This window comes from Diabrotica undecimpunctata, chromosome 8 (genome assembly GCF_040954645.1).
Source record: "Diabrotica undecimpunctata isolate CICGRU chromosome 8, icDiaUnde3, whole genome shotgun sequence".
Classification (NCBI taxonomy): Eukaryota; Metazoa; Arthropoda; class Insecta; order Coleoptera; family Chrysomelidae; genus Diabrotica; species Diabrotica undecimpunctata.
The window spans coordinates 33575335-33601646 of NC_092810.1; the positions used below are offsets into that span (position 1 = coordinate 33575335).

General features: G+C 33.2%; 1 protein-coding gene across 3 annotated transcripts in view; it reads right to left on the minus strand.

Moving 5' to 3' along the window:
- Positions 1-10565, minus strand: part of LOC140448356 (uncharacterized) — a 173521-nt gene extending 162956 nt beyond the window's left edge. For all 3 annotated transcript variants that reach the window (XR_011951695.1, XR_011951692.1, XM_072541443.1), the window contains exon 1: positions 10342-10565. Coding sequence is in view for 1 of the 3 variants with exons in the window: in XM_072541443.1 (XP_072397544.1) it covers positions 10342-10373 (32 nt within the window). In the remaining 2 variants the exon portion in view is untranslated. The remainder of the gene's footprint in view (positions 1-10341) is intronic.
- Positions 10566-26312: the final 15747 nt, after the last annotated feature.

Consider the following 26312-nt stretch of genomic DNA (forward strand, 5'->3'; position numbering starts at 1 on the left):
TATATGCCCTTCCTTATCCTTACATAGTCCGATCTTTCGTTTAAATTCTTTTCTTGCTTTATTTAGATTTTTATAGAATTTTCTTGTTTTATTTTCCTTTTATAATGCCTCAAGTTCTTCCAATATTCCATTTTCATAAGTTCGCTTTTTTCTCCGATGGATGTACTTCCCTTCTCTTCTGTGATCTTTATATTTTTGTATTTTTTCTCGGGTTCTTCTTTGCTGCATCAGTTTATATGAATTGTTCTTTCTTCTTGTAATGTCCTCCTGTTAACAGGGGACACCAGCGTGAAAGTGAGAGTCGGATTTGAGTAGAAGAGGCTAGTTGGAGTAAACTGGAATCAACTCCATGTATTCGCATTCTACCCCTTTATCCCCCATTTCTAAATTTAACTTTATAAAATACATCCACCGGGATAATAAACATTTCGTAATTATTACAGCGACAGTAGTAGGTATCAATGATAATTATCTACAAATCGACGTACGTTTCATTTAATATTTTGATTTAACTTGTTTAAAAATTAATCACGAAGCATGGGAAAAGATAGAGACGCCCGTACTATAGTAACAGACGCCTCACTTGGAATAAACATATACAGGCCAAAAGCAGAAAACTCGACCTAAAATTTCGATAAATGTGCTGGCTCTTAAGATGAAAATCAAAACTTCAAAAACAAAATTAATTTATACAAAGTCTAATACTATAAACTATCCCCATGGGAGTATTCAAAACCTAAGTCACTGATTAATAAATATCCTCTAAAGATTCCAGTAAGTACTAAGATAGACAATAGATACGTGATGGTACGTAAGGATTTAGACACTTTATTATGACTTAATAATTAGAAAGGGAATAAATGAGTAAAGCATGTGTAAATAACTAAAATAAATATTTATTTTTTATGACAAAAGACTTGTTTAAAAACTATCCTAAACTGTTCCCTGTGTCCGTGCATTCTCCATACTATGTTAAATAAATATCAAGTCGATTTAAAATGGTTATTTTAAGATACTAAAAGAATTTTTCATTACCGTCACAGTAAACAGAGATAAGTGTTTTGTTGTAAAATTATTTGATTGGAAAACAAACAAAACAGCATTTCCTTTTCATCATATTACATCGATGTCTGTATTCCTGAGTTAACAAATCAGTAAGTTTTCACTTCCTTATGGAAACTCGATCCGGACTATGCGAAACATAAAAATAAACGCAAGCAACTCAACGGATGAGCCCAAGTCGGCTTGTACAATAAAACAAAGGATAATTCAATTGCCGGTCGATGCGGGACCTTTATCCACTTTGGAATACTTTCCCAGTTTTTACAACAAAAAAAAAGGGAAATTAGGCTGTAGGAAATTATACTTTTGTTTAAAATCAAATAAAATATTCAACTAAATAGGGTTTCTTTCAGAAATAAAATATGGGAATTTAGGGCGCTTAGAAATTGTTCACGCAAGCTGAATTTATCAAAGTAAGGTTGCCTCCCATGCTATATATATTTTAATGTCATTGTATTTTAAATATTTAAATGGGGTCTATGTTATTTGGAGACACGAAGTAGAATGTATTTTCTGTTAACTAAATTACGAGGCTTGTTCAATTAAAACTCGTTATGGTGAACGTGGTGATTTTTAAATTACGCTATGATTACGCTATTTTTAAATAACGGTAATATACAAATGGCAACCGTGATCATTGTTCTTTTCTGTACAGTAACAAGGAGTCACAGTAATGGTAAACTAAAAAATGCGATCGCGATCACTTTGTATTAGGTAGTACTATAAAATCGTATAGCTGGTAATAAATATGTTTAACTAACGTAACTAGATGGTTTGACATACAAACTTCCATTCACATCATAATTTCTTAAAAACGAAATATCTTTAAATTTCTTTCTTTTAATAAAACTAAAAATGAACTCTATAATTTCTTAAGTAATTCCTAAATCACCATGAATAAATCACTGGTAGTGAACTCTTCTTCTTCTTCTACTTCTTGGAGATCTTTCGATCTGTTTAATTCTGAAGCTGCCTCTGGTTAATTTCCTGGGAGGTAGATTGCCAACTATCCCTCCATCTTTTAGGTGGTCTTTCGGGAGGTCTTGAACCGAGCGGGTCGTTTTCTAGGACAATTTTTGGGAGTCTATTCTCATCCATTAGTCTTACATGATTGTACCACATCCTCTTACGCTGCCTTCCCCATCGTACAATATCTTGAATTTTGCACTGCTCTCTAACGTATGTGTTTCTCACCCTGTCTCTTCTTATTTTGCCAACTATTGTTCTTAGGGTTTTCATTTCGGCAACCCTTAGCATCTGTTTCGTTTTGTTGGTATCTTCGCGCACTTCTTGCCATATGTCATGATCGGTCGTATGCAAGTCTTGTAGATTCTAATTTTACTATCTGTGCGTAGGACAGATTTGACCAGACTATCTTCAGTAGACATCACGACAATGCGGATGCTTTGTTGATCTGACTCCTTAGGTCCTTTACTGGATCATGTGTGCTTGATATGTCTATGTCCAGATATCTGAATTGCATCACCTGTTCTATGGGGTTGTTCTCAACCACTAACTTACATCTGAGCGAATGTTTTGCTATCGTCATACATTTAGTTTTGTTGGAAGAAATGGCCATATTTAGTTGGCGGCTTATTTCAAAGAACTGAAAGAGCTGTCTCTGAAAATCATCTTCTGATTCGGCAATAATTTCTGCATCATTTGCGTATCACACCATACCAATTCTTTTGTTGCCCATTCTGTATCCGAGATTGAGAGATGTTACTTTGTTTATAATTTTGTCCATGAGTAGGTTAAACAAGAAGGGACTTAAACTGTCGCCTTGTCTAATTCCTCCCGGTATTGGAATATTTTCAGTGAATTGGTCTCCTGCTCTAACTTTGGTTACGTTGTTGTTATTTAGGTTATAGACTATCTTTGTTTTGTTGGTCGGTGTTTCATTTTCTATTAATATATTTAGAATGTCTCCCAGACGAACCCTGTCAAACGCCTTCGTCAGATCAATGAAGCAAATATACACTGGCATGCCGAACTCTCTAGCTTTTTCTTTTATTAGTTTTATTATATATACTGCATCTGTTATGGACCGCCCTCTTGTAAAACCTTGTTGTTCTTCAGCATTAGTCATTTGCCTTTCCAATTTGTTCTTAAGAATACTTGTGAAAAGTTTCATCGTTGTATTTAATAGGCTTATTCCTCTGTAGTTTTGCTGGCTAGTTTTTTGTCCTTTTTTAAATATGGGGATTGTGATGCTCTTATGCCATTCCTCTGGTGTTTCTGTGTCGTTTATGATTTTGTTAAATAGTTGTAACAGTTTACTTGTCAGTTCAGGGCCTCTATATTTTAAGAGTTCATTGGGTGTACAATCTGTTACAGGTGATTTTCTGTTTTTTAACTTCTTGATCTTTGCTTCTACCTCTTAGTCATTGATTGTAGCACTTATATCTGCTTCGTATTCGTTTATATTTAGCGTTTCTTTAGCATCATATAGCTCCTTAAAATGCTGTTGCCACGTCTCTATAAGTACTCCCTTGGTCTGCATGAACTCGTTAACTGTTTTCTCCTGTGTCGAAGCATTTTCCATACTTTTTTTTTGGACACCATGTAGGTCGTAGTCCATATCGATGGTGAGAAAGTAATACGTATGTCACAAACTACAACCAACGGCTCAATATATAATAAATCAGTGCCAATCCTTGCCTATGCTGAGGATATTAATATTCTTGGAAGAAAATGCGTATGTAGAGGCGTATGTATCATTAAAAGAATCAGCTATAAAAATGGGTCTAATAATAAACATCAACAAAACGAAGTATATAAAAATAAGCACGAACCACGACGTCATGGAAGCAGTGAACGAATTTGTATACCTGGGAGCGCACCTTAACACTGAAAATAATATTACCGCAGAGGTAAACCGCAGAATTTGCATAGCCAACAGATGCTATTTTAAGCTTAATCTTTTCCTCAAATCCACATTATATCGAAAAATACAAAAAAATAAAACTCTACAAAACAATAATACGCCCAGTGCTAACATATGATTCAGAGACCTGGACTCTGACAAAAAGTAATGAAAATATGTTAGAATGCTTCAAAAGAAAAGTACCAACGTGAATCTTTGGTGCAGTGAATGACAATGGAGTGTGGAGAAAACGATACAACTTAGAACTTGATAGAATACACCAGGAACCAGATGTTGTAAAACATATTAGTATAGAACGTACGTACGAAGGTGGATAGAGTATGTAATGCGGATAGAACAAAATGACCCATCTAGAAAAACGCTCCTTGATAGACCCATTGGTGGGTCTATCACCAGGTGGGTCTGGAGAGAGCAACCTGGTCTGGAGAGAGAAATTCTTGAGGAGGCTAGGAATCACCCAGGGTTGTAAAGCCAGAATGATGATGATGATTGGTAAATATATCTATAACTAATTACCACTGCATATAAGGTACATATCTCACTGTTTCACTAAGCAATTTATATTATGTTTAAAAAATTGTTGTGGCTCTTGCTCAAATAATTATTTTACAACATTTACTACTGCTTTGTCCGACTGATAATTATTAGTGTTTAACACCGTTTTCAGTAACCGAAGGATTGTTGGTTGGTAGGTTGGATGCTCAATATCTTGAATTTCTTTCAACGCTCTTTTGGAAATATAAGGCCATAATTGTCGTGCAGAAGAATGACACTACGTGATAGCTTTCTTGGATTTTTTCGTCTGATTGTTTTATGGAACTTGTTCAAAGATTTTTCGCATAGAACTGCTCACTTTACTTAACTAAAGGGCCAATATCCAGTGAGCATTGGACTTTGGCCTTTTATATTCTTAAGTTATTGGAGATTCGCATTTGCAAAAAAATAACCTTAAAAAAATTGTTGTTGTTGTAATGACCGGTGAAGCCCTACTGTGGTTCTGTGTTTTATTTTAAGTGAGTTTACTACAAGTAAAGCAAAAAAATGTAATCAAGCCGAACTAAAAGGCTCTTGTCTTTAATTAAAGACTCCGGACAAGTTGGTGATAGAAATATAAACGAAAATGGTAAGTACTAAAATAAAATAGGTATGTAAATTGTGTTATTTGATTTATATAAAAAATGGGTTTAGGTCATTCTACTGAAGAATCCATATCAACTTCTCTTACCCAGCCTAGTTGTAGCATTGCTGCTGTTATTGTGGAAATGATCCCATAAAATGTAGACATGCAATTTCAGACATCTGACAATATTGGGTTGGACTCGACGATGACTCAGTCAAGAAACTCTATAGAAGGTGCAATAGGTAGCCTAGATACTGATGTCCTTATAATCCAGATCCTGATAATCCTTAAATTATCTAAATTGTTGCAATTTTTAATACCTACTGGTGTAATAATAAAGTAATAGGTTTTATTACCTTGCTGTAATATATTTTATACCTATGTAAAATGCTTAGGTGGTTATAGTTTTAAAATGTCGATTAATTTCTTTTAGAATATTCCGCCGTTAAATTCAATGAGTTTGCTTGAAGAACAACTTAATGAAACGTACGAAAGCAATTAACAAAATGAAAAAGCAAAAAAGTATGAACTTACTTTAAACGTGCTTCCAATATACTAATTTGTGTCTTTAACATTCTTAAAAGCTTAAAAAACTTTTTTCCACATATTGTTTTCTTAATTTTTTTTAGGAATCAGAAAGTATAGTCCAGATGAAAACGATATTGAAGAGGACAAGTCTATTTTAACAGTTACAGTGAAAAAAATAAATCAAGGAAACGAGTGAAACGTATTCAAGATTGGAAGCAACTTAAAAGACAGGAACAAAAACGTAAAGGTGAGGAATAAAAGACTAAAAAAGGGGAAGGTAAAGAAATCTAAAGTATTACAGTCAGCATGCCACTGTAGGCAAAAGTGTTATGATAAGATTGATAATGTTCAAAGACAGAATATATTTTCGTGATTTTACCAATTAAATAAACACGCTTAAAATCAAGTGTTAGCGGAAAGTGTGGAAGAAAAACTCAAAGATAGGCAAAGGCTAGTACCAGAGAAAATGGAACGCAGGAGATCTTTTTCTAGGAAACATGTTTTAAAATATTCTACCGGAGGTCTAACAGAAGTTTGTCAAAGCATGTACTTAAGCACCTATGGCATTTCTATTAAAAAGTTAAGAGTGATTGTAGAGAAAAAAAGGGCCCATGATGGGGTATTTTCACCAGATGGAAGAGAAATGCACAAAGACCAACCCAAAATTGCTGAATAGTTGAAAGATATTGTTCGCGATCACATAAGAAGTTTTCCAGCATATACTAGCCACTATTCCCGTGAAAAATCTTCTAGACATTATCTTAGCCCCGATTTGAATATTTGAATTATGTATAGACTTTATACTGAAAACTGCAAAGAAATGAAAGTTGCTTCACTCAAACAATTTCAGTACAGAAAAATATTTAATGAAGAATTTAATCTCGCTTTTCATCATCCTGCAAATGATACATGTGCGAAGTGTGATCGATTACATCTTCGTCTTAAGTCATATTATAATAAAACAAACCTTACAGAAAATGAGGTACACGAAAAGATTACAATAGAATAAAATTTAAATAAACATTTGGAAATGGCTCAAAGGTGCTATGAAAATAAGAAGAAATATAAAGAAAGAAGTAAATTAGATCCAAGTTATGTGAATATTTCATTTGATTTAGAAAAAGGTTGGCCGACCCCCTTCTTGAGAAATGTTCAGAAGACATACAGAAGACAAATGCTATGTTCGTTTTACAGAAGACAACTGTGGATCTACAATCTAACTCGTTATAAAACAGATGATATTGGCCATAAAGAGATTTTTTTTTCATGGAACGAAATTGTAGCAGGACGTGGAGGTCAAGAAATAGCTTCTTGTTTAAAAAAGTTTGCTTTGGATAATTCTTTAAAAGACATTAAAACTCTTAATTTCTACAGCGATTTTATGTTGCTACAAGGTTCTGCAGGATTTTAAAGGAGCTACCAGACACAAACTCATTATTTGAGATAAACCACTACTTTATGGAGCCACGGCACACTCATATGGAGGCCGATACGATACATGCATCCAATAAAAAAGCTAAAAAAACTGCCATGAAAATCGAGGTGCAGTTTTACTAAAGCAGTTTACAGAAAAAAAAATTACTAAAGCAGTTTACACAACAAACAAACTTAGCGTATTTTAAGTTGGACAAGAAGAATTTTTAAATTATGGAGATGCAAATCAAACAAATAAAGTTTAAAAAAAATGTTTCATAACAGTCTTTGTATAAAACTGACTTTAATGATAATGATTTTAAAAAGGGTATATTAAAAGGGGATCCATGTGAAATCGAGATAGTCTTACATTTTCTGAGCAGGTAAAAAGTTTAAACCTTGAACATCTACCAATAGCCAACCAAAAATATAATGATTTAATGCAGTTGTTGCCGTACATTAGTGATCATAACAAAACGTATGTTAAACCGTTAAAATGTTCCTCAAGATTAGATGCTGATGGTTATCCTGCTTTAGAGGAAGAAATACAGTAAAACTACAAATATTTTGTTTTTACAGGAAGCTATGTTATTTTTCAAATACCTAAATAAACAAATTTTGCAAAATACATATATTAGTGCAGGACCAATCTTCAAGAAAAATTACTATTGCATAATTTTTAAAGGGCCAAACTCCATTTTTGTGAATTTTGAAGGAAAATGGACAAAACTCCTTCAAAATTCACGAAAATGGAGTTTGGCCCTTTTAATACCTCAGATATATATACAGGGTGGTCCTTAAGTATTTGTACAAACAGAAACCGTAGATTCTGCACTTTAAAATATTACGATTCAAGCCAACTTGCTTGAATAAAATGTTGATATTAAGAAAGATACAGGGTGTTAAAGTGGAAATTTAAAATTTTATTTTTCGCTATAACTTTTACCTTTGTAAATATTTTTGGACAAAATTTTACAGTTGGATACTTTTGAGTAGGATAAATTATAGTTTTATACTTACTTTAATGTAACTAATAGAGGGCGCCACATATGCCATATGTGTGGCATACATTTGCGCTTTACGTTTTTGCTCTTTAAGTTAGCTCTATTTGTGTTAAAAAATATTAAAGATACATTATTTTTACAAACAAAAGGTATACTTATTAGTAATCATAAAATTCAACCGTTTTCGAGATAAATGCATTTTATAAGTCAGCTGCACAATAATTCTTAGTTTGATATTTGTGCGGTAAAGCACTGAATACCTGTAGATAAGCATAATTCATAGTTTATTCTTATTAAAACAACTCAAAGATGATAATGTAAAATCAAAAAATGCTTTGTTATGCGTACTAAATATCTTTTTGGAGAAAAGATATTTCATCTCCTTCCTTACGTGCCGTGTCCGTATTCAGACGTTAGCCGTCATCATGTTTAGAATTTCTCTTTGCTATCGCTTCTTAAGTTTCTATAATGGCATTGTATTACTTTTTTTCTACTGTAAAATGCTAAAAACCCAAAATATGTGGTTTATGCAAGATGGTACACCACCACATTTGAGAGAGAAGGCAGTTAGAACATACTTAAATACAACTTTTCTGAACGTTGGATTGGTCGTGCTAGTCATATTCCTTGGCAATGTGGTGAGATATTGATATATTTATTTAATTCATAAAAAATCCGAAAATAATACTTATTGTTCATTACGTAAATTGTTTACCCATTTTTTTAGGACAAATTGAAGCTAGACCACAGGTATTAAATAACACATATGTGTTCTGTTTCAAAATACTTTTGCTACAAATCTAACCTGAAAAACTCAGCATTTTTACAAAAACATCATCGTTGTCCTAATAACCGATATTGTTATAAATATAGTAAACACACAGGCAATTTAATTCAACATAATATTAGTTCGTTAGTAAATCATAATAGTCCATTTGTTCGAGATGTAATTATAGTTACTCGTAAGCTGTAACATAATCATATAATGTCATCGATAGGTTATTCCGTGTGTCTATAAGTAGGTAACCAATGAACGAGATACATTACAGTTTAATACCTTATTGAACTTCTGTGGCAAATATGATGTAGTTCCATAATATACCATAAGATTTGGATATGTATCCAAAATAATATATTTATCGATTATACATTATAGCCACCACGTAGCCCCGAATTTATTCCGGTTGATTTTGGTGTATGGGGCGCATTAAACCAACGTGTCTATAAGAATCCCACAAACAATCAACAAACTATGGGAAGAAATAAATACTGCAGCAGTTTCTTTAGAACCAATGATGCTATTTAATATGAGACGATCTTTTATGGAATATATTTACAAATGAATTAAAGAAAATGGTGGACATATCGAACACTTACTTTGACAAACAGTTATGTTATTTAGTTTAACTATTTCTTAATTTTGTTTGTAAACAAAATATTTTGATTATGACTTTAATTTAACATAAAACGTAAAATGTTTGATGTAAAATCCTATTATTTTGTTATTTTGTCAAATCCTATTATTAAGTATCCTGCTGATATATTTATTTTATTTAATATTTCGTTAACTATTAACTTCAGTTGAAGGTATTTTATACCAAAATTCAGAAGTATTAATGTTTTTGTCTATTTTTTCTTCGTTGCCGGGAGTAATTATTATACATAAATGTTTACAAACATGAAAGTTATAGTGAAAAATAAAATTTTAATTTTGCACTTTAACACCCTGTATCTTTCTTAATATCAACATTTTATTAAAGCAATTTGGCTTAAATCGTAATATTTTAAAGTGTACAATCTACTGTTTCTTTTTGTGCAATTACTTAAGGACCACCCTGTATATATGTATATATATATATATATATATATATATATATATATATATATATATGTATATATATATATATATATATATATATATATATATATATATATATATATATATAATGTGTCTTTTTGGCTCTGCTGATGATCTGTATGTCATAATTTGCACAAGAGAACAAAGATAGATTTTTAAAGAGAAAGAAAAAATTAAAGTACCTAAGCATTTATCCTATTTGTACTCTTTGTATCCATTATGAGTGTTACTCATGTGTTACTCCTTTAAAATAATTTAATAGAAAGTGTAATTTGTAAACACCTCTGATACGCACGCCTCAGTCACGAAAAATAAACACAGTCTCATCCAAAAATACCCACAGCTGTTATTATAATTCAGAACGTTTTCATGTGCAATATACAAGGGAATAGAATACTAATAGAATATAATATTAGCAATCACAACACACCCTCGCCGCTTAAAAAACAACAAAAGCAAGATCTCTTACCGGCGAATTCTCCTAGAGAAATCCCTCGGCATATTTAAACTTCAGAATGGCGGAAGTTTCAGGATGGCTTTTCGCTGAAACAAAACACTTTCAGGCATCGGCAACCACTGTATCACGACGCGATCGCGGTTCCTGAACGCACTTTATCGCTATCTATAGATCTCTATCTGGAATTGAACGCACACCGACAACCGCGGTGAGATTATTAAGGTTTGTGAACGATATCGTGCATGTTTGGTTTAGAAGGCAAAATTTTATTAGCGACGGAAGTACAGTGGTGTAGTTTAAAACGTTTAGACAGTTTTTTGCTGGAACCGATTCGACCAAGAAATTATTAACCGATCAATTGAACAGTGGCGTCGAAGACTGCAAGCTGTAGTAAATGACCATGGGGACAAATCCATAATAAATTTGGTTAATTAATTTTAAGTTGTTTTATTTAGTTGAAAAATTTGTATTACCTTTTTAATAAAAAAATAAATTTAATAAAAATACTATGTACGCCCTTTCAAAATGTCATTTATTTTGCTCGAAACACTTAAAAAACTTTATTAATATTTTAAGGGTAGTCTTTCCGGATACTTACTAATAGTAAAACGGATTTTTGAATTTAAATATTAACAGGGTGACTTTTGCAATGATCTTGAAAGTAATCATCATCATCATCTTGGTGCTAGAGCTCTTAGAGGGCCTCGACCTTCTCAAGCTTTCTACGCTATTCTGTTCTGTCCCTTGCTTGCATTTTCCATTTGCCAACTCCGATCTTCTCGGCATCTCGTGTTACCCCGTCCATCCACCTCAGCTTTGGTCTACCCCGTCTTCTCATTCCCACGGGTTGCGCTGTTAGATTCTTTTTTATCATGTTTGTCTCACGGGCCCGGGCTACATGCCACCAAACGTATGCTTGTAGATATTCTGCAGTTCAAAGTTATATCTACTCCTCCATATTCCGTTCTCACAGACCGCTCCGAATATCTTGCGTAGCACCTTTCTTTCAAAAATGGATAGAGCGGATTCATCTGTTTTGGTTAGCGTCCATGCCTCTGATCCATAAGTGAGAACGGGGACTATCAATGTTCTATACAGCCTTATATGAGTTTTTTGAGACAGACGTTTGTTATATAAGTACTTTGATAGACCATGATAACACCTGTTTGCAATTATTATTCGCCTTTTTATTTCCTCAGATGTGTTATTATTGGGGTTAACCGATGTCCCTAGATATATGAACTCTTTGACTGCTTCGAAGTTTTGGTAATTGATGATTAAATTTGTGTCAACATTTCCAGCTCTTGTGTTTGTGTTAGTCGTCATGAATTTGGTTTTATTTTGATTTATCTATAACCCCATTCGTTCTGCTGCTGCTACTAGCTCGGTTAGGATTTCCGCAGTTCTCGCCCTAGTTCTTGTTATAATGTCCACGTCTTCTGCATATGCTAGAATTTGAACTGATCTATTAAATATTGTTCCCCTGCTATCTAAATTAGCGTCTCGTACAACTTTTTCTAAGGCGACATTAAAAAGCTGTCCCCAGGTCCCCAGGTAGCGATGGCATCCCAGCAGAGTTATTTAAGCACGGTGTAGAGTAGCTCACCAAGGTGATGCGAGAAATTGTTTGTAGAATTTGGTCTGAGGAGCAAATGCCTGAAAAATGGAGCTTAGGCTTAATTTGCCCGTTACACAAAAAGGGAAACCAACTGGAATGCAATAATTACCGCGGAATAACTCTCCTAAATACAGCATACAAGATATTGTCAAATATTTTGCACGAGAGATTAAAGCCTTATACTGAAATGTTTCTGGGAGAATATCAGGCAGGATTCAGGCGTAGACGTTTAACCATTAACCAGATCTTTACACTACGACAGATCCTCGAAAAAGCGCAAGAGTTTAACATAGATATGTATCATCTTGATAGTAAGCCTCTATAAAAATGACCCTGGGTCAACTCTCTGACGAAATACATAAAAGCAAAAAATTTGTCAAATTACAAGTTTGAGATTGCCGCCATTAGATTGAAATTGTAAGTAAAAGATCGTCGAAAAAAAAAACAAATATATCACGATGTTAAGTAGAGTTACAATTTCTTTCTTAAAAATAAACATTTTTTAAGGAATACATAACAATAACATTATCACAGGACATTTTAAAAATTTTGTATTATTATATTGGAAACTTTGAAAGCTTCATTGCTAGGTACAACGTGAAACTTTTTCTACAGAAAGTTTTTTTAGGTAAAAGAAATGTTGACAGTGCATTGAATTGACAACGACTTAATATGACAGTTAGTTTTTTGTTTATTTATAGCTGGACTCTACCCTTATTGTTATCAGATCAGTTTCTATATCAGAAACAATAGAAAACCACAACTTTTAGAATTGAATATTCGTGTCAGTTTCGGTGTGACATTTTGTATATATGGTAGTATGTAATTTTTTTTTAGAGTAGATGTGATAAATGTGGTCTCACTTTCCTGATTCACAACAGCAGTGTTAATAGAGGAATATATTTCAGACGGTGTGTTAAACAAAATTTTCTTAAACAAGCGGGTGGATAATTATTGTCTAGAAACAGTTGGTATAAGATTCTAGGGTTTTTTGGTTGTAGTGATATATATCTGAAATTTTTATGACCCTACATTTTATGAACATTTGCCGCTTGTATTCGTAAATGTCTCATTGTGAAAAAACGTCGTCTTATAGCACAAATCCTGGTATACTTATCTTGGCGTGGTCTTGTAAGTCTTCCTCTTTATTGTCCATGTCCTCTTGTATGGTAGTTTGTTTCTCGAAACCGTTGAATGACCCGTGATAGACTCAGATTTCTTGAAATACGGTTCAGGTCAACTAACTAACATACGCAACACAGCAAAACAATTTATTGAATTGTAAACAATATTGACAGTCTAAAACTGTCCTGTCAAATAGTTTGATTTTTCATAGCCAACTAACTGCTTCCATTAATGAGTATAACAATTCAATAGAATCACGTTCTGATTTGAACGTATTTTTCTTTTTTGATAATAAAGATATGACGAAAAAACAACTTTATTTTTACACCCCGTATATGGGTAAAACGTTGACATTTCTTAAAAAAAAATTAATACAGTAATTACTTAGAAATATATCAACACCGAGAAAAAAAATCATCGAAATCCAATCAGGATTCAACAGAAAAATAGCTTAAAAATTATGGTAAAGTTGCGGTGGTGCGTTAATTTTGGAGAGTAATAAATCACGTAATGCTTTAAACGTACTTTTCTTTTTTAATAATAGAGATAGTGAGATAAATTTTTCAGGAAAATGTTGAGAAAGGATAAAGCTATCTCGAAATATAGATAAGATGTAGCGTTTGGTTTTAATATATTTCAGAGGATGTTGCAAAATTAGATGAAAAAACACAACTTTATTTTTACACCCCGTATATAGGTGAAACGTTGACATTTTTTAAAAAACATTGATATGGTAATTAACTAGAAATATATTTACAATGTGAAAAAAAAATCATCGAAATCCATATAAGGGTTCAGAAACAATATAGTTTCAAAATCATGGTCCATTTGAGGTAGTGTGTTAATTTTGGAGAGAAGTATATATATATATATATATATATATGTATATATATATATATATTGTTATGTTAAGGAAAATTTAATTTTAAAATGCAATATCTAAATTGATGAACTTACCCATAACTTTGATTATCTCAGAACTTACTTCCGTGGCTCAGTATCAATTATGTTGTATTTGCAAGTATGAGGACAAAAAGGAATAAAAATATACACAAACAATACCATATGTACCTTTTATCAGTATATTATATCATGAGAATTCAAATATACCAGCTGTATAAATATTAGATTTACAAAAAAAAAGATCATATCATATAATTATCAGTATAAATAACAACAAATCATATGATCCCAATATTCTCTCCAGTCCTATAAATTTGTATAAAAAAACTGTCTCTATTTAATTCTATATCCAAAAACAAAACTTCGCTTCCAATCTCTGAGCCTATCTTTTGTTTTCAATAAAACAAACTAAACTTTATGTTGATTCTCCTTATGCTGTTTCTCCACACCTCCTGATCTCGTTTACTCTCGTACCAACACATATGCGGCCTCACCTCAAATAATTCTTATATTAAAAGAAAGACTTACAAATTGTGGATTTGAAGATCAGTTCTTACACTGTCACGGCTTTCTGCTGCCACAGACAACTTCACAAACTTTCTTTCACGATTTTCTTTCACACCTTTTTTTTCTGATCACAGGAAATAACCTTCTCTCTTGCAGTTCTATCTTAGACTCCTTGTTTTTCCTTTGTCCAAAAAAAAACAACCTATCTTCCCTTTCCTCTTACTTCTCCAATCCCTCTATTGAACCAATCAAATCACTCAAAACAAAAATATCTTACCATCTCCTCTCTTTCTCTCGTCGAACTTTCCTTGACTCACCATACCGTCTTTTATTAGAATCCACTATCAAATTCCTCTGTCAACAAAACCCTAATGACACTTTTCTTTAAAAGTTGAGATTCATAACATTCATATGAAAATTACTGAGTTCTCGGGAAAAACCGCGTTGAGAATTTAAAACTCGACGTTTCGGCACCCATTTTGGAGCCAATATCAAGAGTGATACGGTTCGGTTCGAGTTCGGGGTCTCAATCTGTCTACTCCCCTCACTCGAGACGTATCAGTATCGTGTTCTATATTGCAAGAACTGTCTCTCGGCACTGAGGTCTCAATCTGCCTACTCCTCAGTGTCGAGTGACAACCGGTCTTACCCTGTGTGGCTGCTTTTATACTCGCTGTATGCGCGGGAACAGTATGCGCTGACGTGGTCTGAACTGACGTGGCCTGAGCGGTGTGGGCGGGAGGTCGCTGAAGCAGGGGTCGCCATGTTGCCGGCAATCGTTTCGCGTCATCGCGCGTGTTCAAGCTGTTAGGCTGTTTTCGATTTCGATAGCTTCACGAATGATTCTCGCTTTTAATGAGCGGATGGGAGCGATGGTTTTTGCTTTTTCTTAATCTATTTTGTGGCCTGTCTGAATATGATGTTGGGCTAGGGCTGAAGTGGTATCGGAATGTTTGACTGATAGGGAAGGATATATATATATATATATATATATATATATATATATATATATATATATATATATATATATATATATATATATATAGAAAAGGATAATGCGAGTGAATAATAAAAGTAAAAAGTAATGGCATGTCTCGCAAAACAGAAAACCGAAAATGGTATATCGATGGACCAATCTGAAGACGGACCGATGGATCTGAAGACGACCAATAGTCAGAAATACGTATATACGGTTGCCTTCCATCGATATACCATTTTTGGTTTTCTGTTTTGCGAGACATGCCCTTTATATATATATATATATATATATATATATATATATATATATATATATATATATATATATATATATATATATATATATATATATATATATATATATATATATATATATATATATATATATATATATATATATATATTATGTATCGTATCGTTTTTGTTTTGGTGTTCTGTATAATTCCACTGTGATATTTGAACAAGATAAAAAGTATTTCAAAAGAGCAATAGAGCAGGAACACGCTCCAGGGTATCACGAAATATAAGCGGCGACAAAAGATATTTTGAAAAGACACAAATTTTTCTCTGCGTGTTTGAAAGAGAGTAGCTGGGAAAGAACTGTGAGTGGAAGCATCTGCTTGATTACCTCAGAAAATTCTGTTTATTTGCGTAAAGGCAAAAAGAGAAAGAAACCGGAAATAAATGAAAACTTGTTGAAATGGAACGAGTAGAAATATATTGTGGTATTTTGAGTCGGTGCTTGAAAAATAAACCATTTGAAAACAAAGTTCGTCAAGACGGTGGATTACAGTTACGTAATAACTTTGTTCAAAGGAATACAGAAATATTTAGATAATTCCTTTCTTGACCGACAATTTGTTAGGTTGTTAAGAAGTTATTGAAATATTTATGCATGAAAGTACTATAATTGGAAAAAATGTTGAACTAGATAGAGAATATAACATTATTTTTTTCTGGAATGTTTGTGTGTGTATGCATGCATTGTGTATGTGTAAGTGTATGTGAAAAGAAAATGGCAGGAAGTGAAGCTAATGCTTGCACACAATTTGTTTTTAATTATATTTGCAAAAGTGCCGCCACTATTAATGTCGACTAAAAGTTTGTCGAGAGATTTTTTATTTAACTTCCCAATGCAGTTATAAATCTGAAATATAATTACAATAAGTACCGTAAAATGGAGTGAATAGAAACAGTGGGGTGAATAGTAACAAAAACTTTCAAAATAGTTTTATGTCACATTTCAGGGGATAAACGTAGTGGTAAAGGGGTAAATTTCTGGTTGAAAGTCGATAACACTCTAAATTTTAAGGGAAAAATAAGTTTATGTGTGTAAGTTTATCTAAGAGTCAGATTTATTGCAAGAATAACAAGTTTTGCTTTAAGCAGATATTTCGTCGTCTTCTAAACTTTATATAAGTATTATATCCTACCATGTTATGTTCTTGATTTGTACTATTTCTTTAGTGTTATATACCTATAAAAAGGATAACATGCTTTAAAAATGTATAAATAACATAGTTTTTTATTTTTATCATGTTATTTGAGGTTATGTCACATATTTAGGATGTGTGAAGTGAATAGAAACACAGTAGACAGCTGTTTCTGTTCACCCCACAAATCCAAAACCCTTAATTTTTTTGTTTTATTAATGGTAAATAAAAATGAAACATAATAATAGTTTAGGATACCTATTTTATTTGACAAAATATCTAATATACTTGTTTACTTCCAGCATGCCAAGGAATAACAAAGCTGTGAAACAGAAGAAAATACAAGATTTAGAGGTTTTTTAGAAAACCGTAGGTAGGTGAGATAGCCAATGATCTCAGCCTCAGGAAAGCAGAGGCGTCAAATATAGTGTTCCTTATAGACATTTCAGAAAGGGTGATCAGCTAAAAAGAGAGTGGAAGAAACCGCTTTGAGTGAAGAAGAGGAAAAAACTTTCGTGATTATTCCCTTAATTATTTGCACTAAATGGGGCTTTTCCATAGAGTCGTTTACTCTAAAACTTTTAAGTAAAGATTCGCTTGACTGCCAAGGCAAGACCATAAAGCAATTTAAAGACAATTTACCTGGTCGGGAGTTTATCCACTTCTTCTTGAAAAGGCACCAGGCACCAGTGTTGTTTTTTTTTTCTCCACATGACAGTGCTGACTGTTATATATTTGGAAAACAGTGTAGGTTTCTATTCACTTCACTCAATAGGGTGAACAGAACCAGCATGTTTCTAAATTTTTTTCCTTAAACTTAAAAGAAAAAACAATGGTGTAGCTGCAATGTCCATAAACCAAGGTAGCTTTCAATTCCTTACATCTCATAATACTTTACGATATTTATGTTCAAAGTTGAAAACTGTTTCTATTCACCTTATTTTACTGTAAAATTGTCTATACAATAATTAACAAATGGCTCATACAAAATTGCCTAATGACAATTTACTTTATATTTTTGGCAGAGTGTCAAAGTATGTATGGAAGAGTGTCATTTATTTTGTAAGGTTTGGTTGAGCTTCTGCTTCTAAATTCTTTTCGGCTTCTCTGAAGTTAATAGTTTACAGACCGAGTGGGGTATTTTGTTTGAGCCTTCGTCTAATTGGTTGTGTCATTAAGTTTTGAGCTAGAATAATGGGTTGGACTTTTCATATCATTGGTTAAGTTTGGCGATTTTTTTCTTAACAGTTGTCATTTTGAATTTTTTTGCGATCGTCTTGTTTAAAACCTACCATGGAGCATTAATTTTTAATCGGATGACTTTCTATCGGAATCTTTCGAAATATCAATAATTGACCTACCTGCTGTTCCCCATAGTAGAAATCCATAACTCCAAATGGTTTTTAGAATTACTTTATATATATCAGTTTAAGACATATCTCTTTTCGCTTGAAAAAGAAGTGTTTTCTCTATGTAAGGAGCCTGCGGTTTAAATTCATTTTTAAGTATTTTATGTTTTATTTCTGTGGCAAGGGTTAACCGTTTAACGATACAGGAGAGTACCCCTTGTGGTTGGGAACTGTTACTTACGTACATTTTGTCTCCTTGGCTCATAAACACCACTATATCTTTTTATGAGAAGAGATTACTACTGTGTCATCTGCATAAGTTGCTGTTATGACTTTTGGTAATGTAGCTAAGTTCGCAGTAAATATCAGGTACAGCCCTGGTCCGAGAACAGTGACTTTAGGGACTTCAACCTTAAATGGGTGAAGTATGGTATACTTATCGTGATGTTTTACAAAGTTATGGCGGTTTTGCAGGTAGGACCTTCAGATTAGGAATTAATTGTTGGAAAGGGATTTTTATGTTATTATATCAGGCTCTGCCTACTGTCTGGAAGATTTATAAAAATTAGAAGCAACATTTTCAGTTTTCCAGTTATTGGCGTATTTACTGGTAAACTTGACGAATTTGTTCTATGGTGACGTACTGTGGCCTAAAACCAAATTGGCGTTGAGTAATTATTTGTTTCTCACTTGAAATTGGCTTCATTCTCGATAACAGCAGTTTTTTAGTAGTTTAGACAGCGGGGGTAGCAGCCTAAAAAGCCTGCAGGACTTTATTTTTTCTAGTATTAACTAAGATTATTTGGGCTATTTTCTAATCTAAAGGATAATATCCTGTTCTTAATAGGGCACTTACAGTTGTGTAAAATACTTTTAAAATTACCTTTTTGTGTGTAAATTTCGTGAGCTACTATAGTGTTTCACCCTGAAATTCCTTCGACACGCCACCCATTTTTTTATTGATACTGCCGGTGAAATCTGTCACGAACTATTTACCAAAATTGACAATAAATTCAGGACATTCTAATTCAATAAGAAATTTAGCATATCAATAAAATGCCATTCGCGACAAATAAATTCACGGAACGAGCATTCGAAGAAAAATTCTGGCAAACTTAGGCCTAAGAGAAATATTGAGTTTTACATTTGAGGCACAATTTGGAAGAAGTTTTCCAATAAAAACATATCTAAGGATTTATTTCGGCAGTTTTATGGTTTCCGAATGAATGGAGAAATTATTACATTGTGACTGTTTAATGGGGAGTATAAAAAAATCGTGGAGGTGTAAATATACTAAAAGGCAAAAGGGTGGTTATTTTATGCAGACAATGATTTCTCGTAACAAAAAAGTTAGTAAGGAAGCTTAAAAATGCAGCTGGTTATACAGTGTATATGTACAATGCAGAACGTTATGTAACTGGTAAAAGGAGGTAAATAATGAGTTAACAGCGCCTGTACCGGGTGGTCCAATAAGCCGATCTCTCGGCTATATATCAGAAACTATTCATGTTATAACTTTAGGAGAAAAAATTCCTTAGTAAAACTGGCCAAGAGAACTCAGAACTCGCTGGAAATAACTTTCAAGTTTCTGGGTTAACCTCTAGGGGGCGTAACCTGTGAAGAAAAAAAAAACCACTTTTTTGAGAAATATTCCCAATTATACCAAGTGTTAAATAAGTAAACTAGAAAGAGGCCTAAATTCCTCACAAAGTTGTTCAAGTACTTTTTGTTTATTTTTTCAAATAAAGGGTGGGAGAGAGTGGGAAAGTATTTGTGGATAAATACTTTTAACTTTGGTTTGGATCAACAAATTTTAACGAAATTAGTGTCATTAGAAAGAGTGTGGATAATTTAATTTACATCTACTATAAAACAATTGCATTTAGTTTTAGTTGTCATGGGTAGAGGGTACCTTCGAATAGAAAAAATTAAAATTTGTTTTTCTTCAAAATTTTTAATGGAAATACCTACCTATTGTAAATTATAATGAAACTGGATTAAATTCATAACAAAATGACGTAAACACCGCATGTTGATAGCTTTTGTGGAACTCGAGATATGAATAAAAACGCATAAACATTAGTAAGTATAGTATTGCCTCACCCTTTATTATAACTTAAAATTAAATATGTGAAAGATCATACAAATATCTCAATCATTAAAACTTAATGTCCAATTAAATGTTTTTCGCGCGTAGACATAACAGCTGCTTTAATCTCAGTTGTTGATATACTATTTATTGCGTTTATAATGCGCTGTTTCTTGTCGTCTCGCGTGGCTGGTCGAGTTTGGTACATTAAGTCCTTCAATCTTTCCCACAGATAAAAGTCCAGACATGTTAAGTCTGGAGATCTAGCTGGCCATGAAAATATACTTCCCCTTCTTGTCCATTTATTTGGATAACTTGCATACAAATAATCTCGAACTCGTCTGGAAAAGTGCGCAGGACACCCGTCATATTGTAATATCATATCTCTTTTTGTTTGTAAGGAAATATCTTCCAATAAAACAGGCAACTAATTTTCCAGAAAATACAAATATGTTTCGCCATTTGAAGTTCTATCAAAGAAATATGGACCTACGATCTTTCCATCAACTATACCACACCAAATATTAAGACTACATCTACCTTAAACCTGCACCTCATGTATCCAGTGCGGATTTTCTTTAGCCCAATAATGCATATTATGCAGATTAACACAACCCGCACTATTAAACGAAGCCTCGTCTGTCCACTAAATCTTTGACATGATATGTGGTTGCTCTTCTAGCAGACCTAACATCCAATTGAAGTAATCCAGCCTTGCATCAAAATCTCTCTCATGTAAAACTTGGTAGAGAACTACATAATAAGGATGCAGTCTAAAAAACAGAACAACAAATATTGGTGAAAAATAAACCACTATATTTACTAAAACTCAAAAAATCTTGAAAAATCGACAATTGTTTCCTAAGATAAATCGTGCATAAGTATTTTTAAGAAACGGATTAAAGGATAAAAGCGCCGTGTTGCCGTTTTTATCGGAATATTAAAATAATAGTTAAATCTAAAGTTTAAAGGGAATTCCAAGTTTCTGACGTAAACGTTCACTTTATAATATGAAAAACCAAACTGTGATATTTTAAAATCCTTAGATCAGTAGTTTTGGGTACGTTTAATTCTATAGTGATTTGCCGACTGCTTATATGTGGATTCTGTTGAACTAAAACAAGAACATTGACTGAATTATCTTCGGTCATACCTTTACTACGTGGTTTAAAACAAGAACGATGAAAACTACCAGTTTCTCTTAATCTTCTTGCCTTTCTTTCAAATACTTCTTTGCCATAAAGTCTCCTGTCAGGATATCTTACAGAATATATACGTATGGCAATAGCGGCATTCTAAATAAACTCCAATCATATCATACAATTCTGCATTTGATATACTCATCACGAATTATTAGTATGATAATTAATTACTAATATTAGGTACTAATATTAATATCTATTGAAAAAAGTACAATCTTCAATTCGAATTTTAATATAACACTTCTTAACAATGTTTTGACTGCTGTCAATAAATAAATAATATGAACTCCCCGTCAAATTCATTGTCATAGCATACTTAGTTTGGAAAAAACTATTTTTAATCATATGAAATAATAATGGTCAAAATAGGTATCAACATTACGATTCTTCTGCTATAAAAAAAATTGAAAGTACCTACTGACTTATTTTTTAATTTAATTTAATTTATAATACAGGGTGAGTCAATACTATACTTGCTTATGTTTATGCGTTTTTATTCATATCTCGAGTTCGACAAAAGCTATTAACATGAGTTTTCGCCATTTTGTTACGAATTTAATCCAATTCCATTATAATTTACAATAAATAGGTGTTTCCATTAAACATTTTGAAGAAAAACAAATTTTTTCTATTCGAAAGTACCCTATCTCTCTCCAATGGCGCTACAGCCCAAATCGGGTCTTGGCATCCTCCAAACTATGCCTCCAACCTTGTCGGTCCCGCGCCAATCTTCTCCAGGTTCTCACGTCTAGCAAATTTTGCGCGTCCGCTGCCACTTCATCCTCCCATCTTTTCCGTGGCCTTCCATGGCCTTGTATATTGTATATACTTTGTTGAACGGATCTAACAGTATGTGCAGTGTTTCTTCGTCAGTGCATTTAATTAGCTCAGTAGGTATTGTAACGTTATATTTTGCCTACCATAGGGGTATCACTATTAGGGGTAGAAGATGGGGGATAGAAATTCTTGGGGCGAAGATAGGGTAAGCAAAATAAACGCTACTTATGCGAACGGCACTCAGGGGGTTGCTGGAGAGCTGGGGTCGTGGATAAGTAAAAGACAATGTGTCGGATTGGGGTAACTACAAGAAAAATGCAATATATATATATACCCGGTATTTAGGCGTTCCACGCCCTTCCGGTAGGGATCTATGGAGGAGTATCACCTAGCCGCAAGCCCTTATCTCTTGCCGTACTGCTCCACCATAGGCCAATCAGATACCAGCATATTCTAGACTAAGCCGCAGATTCATTTTAGAATTTTAAACTACTGCGTTAGCCTTTTTGTTTGCTATTCACCGAGCCGGGGATTTGAACTGACATCTCTCGCATTGAAGCGAAGGAGAAGTCAGCCGCCCAGCCCGCTTGGCTATCCGATCGACAGAAAAATGCAATAAAGGGTCATAAATCTCTTAGGACAAACGGAATGAAAATAAACCGGAAACACCTCAAGAAATTTAATATAGGGCGCCACTTGAGGTGCCTAATTATACCTATTACAACCAGCTAGTTGTAACTGGAGATATAATTATTAAACATAAAAAACATATCTTTTCCAAATAAAACTCAAAAAGGGTTAGTTAAAAAAGAAATAAACAAAATGTTAAGAAACAAAATTTAACATTTATTTTTGTGTCACCACAAACAGTTACAAAACATAGAGAACATAAAAACACTATATTAATAGTCACAATTCAAAAAAAAATACAGAAAAAAACTTACATGTCATCCGTTTACAAACTACAGGAGTTGGAGATACTACATAAACTTACAAGTGTTATCGCACAGAGATTAACCTTTCTTTAAAACAAACAAAACAAATAAATATCGAAAACAATAAAGCAAGCTGTCATATGTTAACATTAAATTTAAAATAAAACTAATCAAATAAAATGACAGCTAAATTCAAACCATAAAATTTACTACTTTAAATATTACAATTTTTTATCCTGTATGAAAGCAAATTATTATTTAAAAAAATGTCTGTCTTTACTTTAAAATTTGAAACAAAAGTTACCTTAATTCACCAAATCACACTTTGAATGTTCTGGAACCATAACTGCAACTCACTGGGGGTAGACCTGGGCTCCACTCTCTGCGTAACGAACACACGAACAAATCCATCTCCAAACTGCCAAAAAGCCTTGGATGACAAACAGGGAGAAACAAAACGAGGATGGAAACGACGATTCTTCCAATCCTCACTCAAAACATTAATTGAAGCATTAACTGCCACAAAACTACTTTTCACTGCTACATATTTCCATAAAAAGGGACCAAAACCAGAAAACCACAAATTCGATTACGGAAACGAAACGGTGAATTTGGACATAACGCTGGCTGCTCTTCACCGCGGCTCCAACGAAAGTGACGAAATGATCTTAAAAAATTGATGGCATAAACTAGAATAAGCAAAACGCTAAAATAAACAAAACACAACGAAAATTAAGACGTAGATTAATTTAAAAACGCAATATCGGGCGGTTTGAACAAAGAAATATCGAAGAATTTGCGCCTGTGACATAAATAAACAATAAAATAATTTATTATCGACGGCGGCGACCTAAAAAGAACGAAAAAGATTATTTGGGTTTTAAATTGAAGGATACGAACTAAGAAACATTGAAAAAATTCTTTGTTATTATAATGCATATATAAGGGGATTTCAATTAACACATATACGAGGGGACTTAAAAATAAAATGCTACAGTATCTGATCTCTGCCTACTGATGTTGCGGTCTTTGTATTTCTAATTGCCTGTTCTAATTCGTACAATAATATTTTCGGTCCTGTTTGTTCCTGTGGTTCTTCTTATATGATTCTATCATTGTCGGAGAGTTTCATTATGCATTCTTGCCAAAATTTAGTTTATCTTTGATGTTTGCAATGAGTTTACCATTATCATCTTTGAGTATCCCGTGGTGTGCTCGCTTTTTGATATTTGTTAGTTCTTTTATTTTTTTATGCATATTAAAGCTGCCGTTTTTTCTGTCATACTCTTTTATTTCTATGCATTGATTTGTTAACCACTTTTTCTTAGCCTTTTTTTATCTCTACTTTAATTCTACTTTATGGTTCTTGATATTTTGGCTCAATTCTCCCTTTGGCGTTTCTCCTCTCTTCCATTAATGCTAGAATTTCTGAGGTCATCCACTTCTGTTTTTTATTTGTCTTTTTAGGCTTTAAATTTCCTTCTGCAGTCTTTAATAATACCTTCTGAATATTGCTCCACTTTTCATTGATATCTTCTGATGTTAAAATTTCTTCTCCTATTTCTGTTAGATTTAAGTTGACTTGTTGGATCACTTTTTGATGTATTTTTTTTTGTTAATTTTGTATAATTAAACGTTGGGTTATTTTTAGGTATTACAATATTTTTCAGTTTCACGTGCATTCTAGCTATGAGCAGGTTCTGGTCTGAGTTGACATCTGCTCCGGGGTATGCTTTTACTGTTTTAATTGAGTTTTTGTATCTATTTTTGACTAATATATAGTCTATTTGATTTCTAACTATGCGGTCTTTGTTGTCTGCAGTAGATCTCCAAGTGTATAATCCTCTGTCGGGTAGTTCGAACATTATGTTCATTCTTGCAAAATGTTCATTTTGACAAAAATCCACAAGTCTATCCCCTGTTTCGTTTCTGTCACCTAGTCCAAAATCCACAACATATTCGTCAAATTTTCCTCTCCCGACTTTAGCATTAAAGTTCTCTATTACTATTGTAATGTCTTCTTTTTTAATAGATCTAAAAATTATGTCTAACTCCATGTATAAATTTTCTATCTCCTCTTCATCCTTATCCGCTGTTGGTGCGTATACTTGAATTAAGTTAACTTATTGTATGTTTGTCTTCAGCTGAACCATTATCACTCTCTCTGAGTAAGGAGTGAAGCTCTGATTTATTAGTTTCTGTGTCTAACAAGATTGCGACTCCATAGCGATGAGCTGGATCGTTTTTTCCAGCATAATACATCACGCCGTTTTTGGTTATAAGTTTGCCGGTGTCTGGCCATTGTACGTCACTTATGCGCAGTATATTTATTTCCATTCTGTCCATTTCTTGTATTAAATTGTCTAATTTTCCTGGTTGGTCCAAGCTTCTTACATTCCATGTTGCATTATTGGTCTACATTTGTGTATTCCTATACGTGGAATTTTATTATCTAAACAAGAATTTTGCTTGCTATCGACCTGGAAGGCCTCGTCTTTTACATGATCCTTTCCTTCCCTGCCGGATCTTGGTTTCCGGATTTCATGATCACTAAGAGTTTGACTTTTTTGCGTATTTTCCATGATGAATGACTAGGGATATTCTGTTCAACCTTGCCTATGCAGTGGTTTCCCCTTGCCTTCTGCATTCTTCTGCCGTTGACCAATTTATTGGTTCTTCCGCCTTTGGAGTCGATTTCTCAGCTCCAGGAAAAAATATTGTCCTACTACCTACCGATTCATCCGCCCGAAGCCGTTGGTCGGTAAGCAGGGGATTGCTTATACCAGCAATCACTCGGTCCCTATCTGCGTTAGTCATCAATAGACTTAGGCAAATATGCAAATTGCATATTTTGCATATAATGCATAAAAAATGCAAAAATGTCAAATTTTGCATATTTTTATAAAAGTGAGCATAAAGTGCATATAATTTAAAAATTTGGTGTTACAATATATTTTTATATTCAAACTTACAGATAGCATGAAAATGCCAATATTTAATTTTGTTTTATAATCACTTGGTATTCAAATTCTTGGTATAGTAACTAATAAAAGGCAACGGCTTATAG